The sequence below is a fragment of the Nanorana parkeri genome, unplaced genomic scaffold (assembly GCF_000935625.1).
Source record: "Nanorana parkeri isolate BGI_ZX_2015 unplaced genomic scaffold, ASM93562v1 scaffold1747, whole genome shotgun sequence".
Lineage (NCBI taxonomy): Eukaryota > Metazoa > Chordata > Amphibia > Anura > Dicroglossidae > Nanorana > Nanorana parkeri.
The window spans coordinates 243,292-249,291 of NW_017308015.1; the positions used below are offsets into that span (position 1 = coordinate 243,292).

The following is a 6,000-nucleotide window of genomic DNA, read 5'->3' on the forward strand; positions in this document are numbered from 1 at the left end:
CTAATGTATTTATCAATTCACCAATGTGTCAAACTTCGGGGAGACATTTGCTTGTTAATGGCCAGCTCAACAATTCCTCTAGTCTATCAAATGAACAATGCACCTATTCTCAGTCTATTTCCTACCATCATATTTGGCAATGTCTTCATCAGTATCTTCCTTCATTGTTCTAGAAAGCACCCAACTGAAAAAATGAACACAAATAATTAATGACCTAGGTCTTGATGGCCTGCTTTCATTTTTATGAAAGTTCAGTTTAACAAGCAAATGCAATCACAAAAAAACAGAACTGCATCATTTTACACTTACAACAATCTAATATAGATACATGAATTAAAAGGTAGAGAATGATTAGCATCTGAGTGACATATTGTAGATTATATGAAAACACTTTTTTGGCCGACGGCCCACACTGGGAGTAAAGGAGCTTAGCGGATAACATGGCTTCAGAACTGAGTGAGGCCAAGCAACTCACAGAAGCTCACACTTGTCCAGATTACATAAACAGCATCCCTTCTGGCACATGACAGACTTTTCATACTCAAGGTCCAGGCCTGGTAATTGACATTTATAATGTTTTAGATGATAAAGGACATCATAATAGCACATGGTTCTTGTCATATAAAAGTCAGTTTAATATGCATATTAAACGGTGTATATATTATTTTACGAGCCTGTAAGACCAGGTCTAAACCACCTATGCAGCTGCAATCAGTCAGCAACAGATCACTATTAGACATGATCTATTGCTGTAAGGAGAGGCTGGACTGAGCTGTAACAGTTTTGTCTTGGCCTCCATACTGACAGGAAGTGCCATGATGTCACACTAAGTTCCAAATAAAAACATTGTAAAGCTTCATGCTTACATTGGCTTCTACAGAGTGCTCCTATGGAACACTCTGTAGAAGCACTGGAAGATCAGGACTGTTTCAGCTCCTGGGATTAGTGCTGGGTCCTGTCTGTCACTGACAACCTGCAATTCTAGAGCTAGTGTCGGCAGGGGTTGACTGGAACCTCTGAATCTGGGTGCCATATCTAGGACAAATAGCCACTGTCCCTGCACAGTTCCAGGGACTCACCCGAGTGCACGATGGGTCAGTCCGCCCCTGGGTATAAAGGGAAGTCTGGAGTCAAGTTCTGATGAGTATGGACTTACTGATTTCAAGTGCCATGTTTTTCATTCTTTTTGCCTTCTTTGTTGCATCTCAGTGCTGCTGATCGCCTTCAACCATTTCTTGTCTACATGTATGTGATCAAGCATTGGTTGCGCATCATTGCCCAGCTTCCTGATACTGACAAATGTGGACCATGTCTCCACAATGAGTGTTAGAATGGGCATTTGTAGTCTCCACCAGGCTTGTAAGTGACAATGTGAAACAAATGGAATCTTCCAGGCAGGCTCACCAGGTAACCCTTTAACTACTAGCCATCCATACGAACGGCAAGCTCCCTAAAACGGGGCACCCTAAATTGAAGGCTTTTTTCTTTCTGCTTGAGCGCACAAGCAGAGCACACTGACAGTTGTGAACAGCCGGTAACCGCTGTTACATAGAAGCTTTCGGGTGGCTCTACAGCCATCTGATCGCTTGTACGGTGGCCTACAGTGTGGGCACCCCTTTTTCAGTGCCGTTTAAGTCCCCCGACCCTATGTATATGCACATATAAATTCGCACTAGGTGCGCCAACCCGCAAAAAAAAACAATTGGGTCACACATGTTACATATTGCTGCAAAAGTTAAAGTGCGAACAATAATTCTAGGGCCATCAATCACTAATAGCACTAAAATGATGAGTAGTAAAAGCTTTTAAATTGTTGCCCATGAGCAATTTTGGGTATTGTATTTTTTTGCGGTTTCGCGGGTGCACAATTTTAAGGCTCGACATGTTTGGCGTTTATTTACCCCAAAAATGTGGTTAGTAATACATGTTTCATAATATAATGTAGGGGAGAACTGTTTTTTTCCACATTTTTGGTAATATTTCTTTAATATAGTAAAAATAAAAACCCCAGTGGTGATTAAATACCACCAAAAGAATGAAATGGTATAAAATGTATTTCAGTACAGCGTTGCATGACGGAATAAATGTCAGTCAAAGTACCGCGGCGCTGAATACTGAAAAATGACCTGGACAGGAAGGGGGTGTAAACACCTCGGTCTTCAAATGGTTAATGAAAGTTGCATATTTAAAAAGATTCAAACAACTTTTGAAATCACAATAACATGCTAGATCTTATATGAGATTTTAGTGTCTGAGTTTAGATCTAATGATATACTTAGGAGTGCTCACTCCTACCAGTAGACATACCCATTCAGAGTTTCATCATCAAATGTCTCTGCAAAGAACACATCACCACTAGGAACAGGTGTATGGTATGGAACCTGATATGAAAGAAAACAAGGATCAGAACACATCTCGTATGCTAAAGGTCTCAGAAGAGGATGCATGATAAGAAACAGTATACATATACAAAGGTTTTTACTGGCAATCAATGTTCTGTATAAATTGATCTTAATGTGCTCACAAGATAACATTTAAAAACTTTATTTCTCATATGCAGGGGACATAACAAATATTATTGGGTAACTAAAGCGAAAGGAAACCCCCGTGCCCAATCACATTGTTAAACATCTTTAATCAAAAAGCTTGGCATCAGTTAAATGTTCCCGGTCAATGAGGACAAAATGACAAAGGCTAATCTAAAATCTTTGTATATTAGATTATTCTGAGCCAGACCGGCTGCAAGCACACAATATAATTAGAATTTCTCAGGCCACAGCTATGCAAAGGTTCTGATATGATCATATCTCTACCCCAGCACCGTATTAAAGCCTTTGTTGCTCTGTAACAGCTCCATAGCTGTTTGTGTCTTTTAAACATAGTTCAGCTAGAGCAGAAACATTGGCAACAACTTAGACAAAAGCTAAAGAGTCCAGACTGAGATCTGGGTTGAGAATTATCATTACACCATGTGTCAATAGAAACTTATATTAACATAATCTCTAAACTACAGTTGGTATATGGGTACTTCTCAGGGCCAGCTGACCATTAGAGACTAAGGTTGGCCATACACAGGTATCAGTCAAACCTCCAACAGTGGGTGGCGCTGCCGGCTCAACAAAAGTTGAAGAAGCCAGGCTGGAAATGTTTGGCCAAATGGGGACTGCAGCCAGCTGCAACTGGTTGTTGTACTGGAGCTTATTTAGAGGTGTGACAACAGGATGCCCATGTATCGAAGAAAAAAAAACTAAGATTTCTCCATCCACTCTAAACAGTGTGTATGGATGAATCTACCCCTGCGGATATTGTAATCTGACGGGCAGGTGCCGATTGTCAGAATACAATAGCTGCAGCAGGAGATTTGTCCATACACATGGGTTAGAGTGAATGGAGAAATCTGCCTGCAGCCTGAAACAAAAAAAAGTCTACTAGTGTGTGACCAGCTTAAATATCTGTCACACTATACCACAAACTGTTCCTGAAGTTTTTAAAAAGCCGCTTTGCATAGGTATCTCTCATGGCTTCCAACATTACAAGATTTTATGTCACTGATCTACCGTAAGTAGTCCATATCCCTATCCCACCTATCCACCTACCCAGCATACCCCACCTCAAACTAACCACTCAACCATCACATTCTCAAACAATTCCTCCCCACACAGCTACCTCCTCGTGTATCACTTGCTCCTCCCTTTCAGATTGTAAGCTCTCACGGGCAGGGCCCTCCTTACCATCTTGTCTTGAAATGTATTGTGATTATAATGTCTTCCTTATATTGTAAAGTGCTGCGCAAACTGTTGGCGCTATATAAATCCTGAATAATAATAATATAATCAGGGAGGAAAAACATCTGCATCATTTTCTAAATGCTATATTGAAAAAATAGATACTGTGTGCAGTATGTCTTAGATACATCGGCATCCTGCTGCCAGATCTCTAAATAAGCTCTAATACAAGAACAAGTTACATTCAGAAATCACACGATTAGCTGAATACAATCCACTTTTGTTTAGTTACATATCATAGAATCCAGGTTTTTGGGGCAGCATCAAATTGATTATTAGAAAGAGGAAAGAACCTAGCACGATGTGAGTCTCCCTAGAGAAGGCTTTCCACTAAAATTCAGTGATCAGGTGAGAGAAGTAACCAAGAAGCCAATGGTAACTAATGTAGCTGCAGAGATCCACAGCTGAGATCAATTTAGTGCAAACATCTATGAATATTAGTAAGCCCTGATAACGCCATCTTACTGTGAAGCATGGTAGTGGTAGCCCCACGTTGTGGGGATGCTTAAACATGGCAAAACTCCCCAGACTTGACAGCAAGATGGTTATAGTCAAATACAGGGCAATGCTAGAGGAAAAAAAAATTCAGTCTGCTAGGGACTTGAGATTGGGAAAGAGGTTTAACTTTCAACAGGACCATAAACACATTTCCAAAGTTATAGTGATGTGGGTTGGAACACGGAATCTGAATGTATCCAGTCATGTATTTGAATAGTCCAGTCATAAATCAGACCTCAATCCGATTGAGAATCTATGGAAAGACCTAAAAAGTACTGTTCACTAGCGGTCCTTGTCCAGCCTGACAGAGCTAGAGAAATATTGCCAAAAAGAATAAGCAAAAATAGCAGGATGCAGGCGTGCAAAGCTGCCAGAGGATTCACATCTGTTATTAGAGCCAAAAGATGGTTCTACCACCATTTTGAACTCGAAATGTCTGCTTTTTTGAACTTTGTGTAAAAATAAAACAATAATATAAAAATATGATGCACATTTACTGTGTCAGATAATGCGTAAATCAAATGGTACAAATGCAGTTCATTTAATTACAGGCTGTTACATTACATAATGCAAAAAAAGTTCAAGGGGTGAATACATTTGTAAAGTACTGTTCATACATTATTACGTGATGTAAAACCATACATACATCCAAGAAGCTCCTATTTTGTTCAGTTTCTGCTTCTTCTGTTGACTCTAGCAGTTCATCATCCTCTTCATCTATTCTGTCATTGGCTTCTGCTGCTGCCAAAGCAATAAGTACACAGGCCAGATATATACAACGCCAACGAAGCTGCATTGTGAAGCACTGAAAAGCAGAAGATTGTCAGAGCAAATCAATGGCAACTAATATAAAGTACATAACATACACCACAGCATATCTGTGGTGTATAACACAAGCACAGACGATGTTATTCACATTATTATTGCATTCAGATGCAAAGACAATTATATTCTTGGAAATTAGTGGCAGTTTACAGTAGATGCATGTCAGATAGCCAATTTGCATACCAGTAAAAAAGGGTTAAATGACTTGGGGCTCATTTCCACCAGTCCGTGCGCTCATCGCACTCTCCCGTGCCCGGAAACACAAGGGATCGCATACACAATGTCTCCGTGCACTCTGGGGCGGGAGGGGGCGTTCCAGTGCCATTCATGTCAATGGCACTGTAGACAGGCCCCCCGCCCGCAGTGCGATCGGCCGCACAGGACCGCGTGGCAATACAATGCCCTGCATTCCAGTGCAGTACGATCACAAAAAATAGGTCATGATCCCGTGCTCTGAGAAACAAAGTAGAACTCTACACTTAGGTCAGGTTCACACCATTTTCCGGACCAGATCTGAAACGCGGTGCATTTAGTTTTGCAGCATTTTTACCATGATTTTACAGAGTGTGTTTTTTTTTAGCTTCAAATGTGCTTTCAGATGTGTTTCGATGCATTCCATTGCATTTGCATGCTTTTTTGATGCATTTCCATGCATTCCAGACCAGGGAAAATGAGACACCCAGTATTTTTTTTTGTCTGGTCTGGAACGGACTGTGCTGGTGTGAACAAAGCCCAGAAATACCATAGGGATACATAGGGATGCTTTTTTGGTCCGGGAACAAACTGTTCTGGTATGGACATAATCCGGACATGGTGTGAACAAGCCCTAAATCTTTGTTAGATGCACTACAGTCAGATAGTCAGTTTGCATACCTGTAAAAAAGGGTTAAAT

The 6,000-nt window shown here is 40.7% G+C and overlaps 1 protein-coding gene across 1 annotated transcript in view; it reads right to left on the minus strand.

The window, feature by feature from the left end:
- Positions 1 to 5,082, minus strand: part of CLGN (calmegin) — a 30,311-nt gene extending 25,229 nt beyond the window's left edge. Inside the window, exons 1-3 of the mRNA XM_018571380.1 lie at positions 4,930 to 5,082; positions 2,308 to 2,381; positions 126 to 184 (exon numbers count right to left, since the gene is read on the minus strand). Of these exons, the coding sequence (XP_018426882.1) occupies positions 126 to 184; positions 2,308 to 2,381; positions 4,930 to 5,079 (283 nt within the window). The 5' untranslated portion in view covers positions 5,080 to 5,082. The remainder of the gene's footprint in view (positions 1 to 125; positions 185 to 2,307; positions 2,382 to 4,929) is intronic.
- Between the last annotated feature and the right edge of the window lie 918 nt (positions 5,083 to 6,000).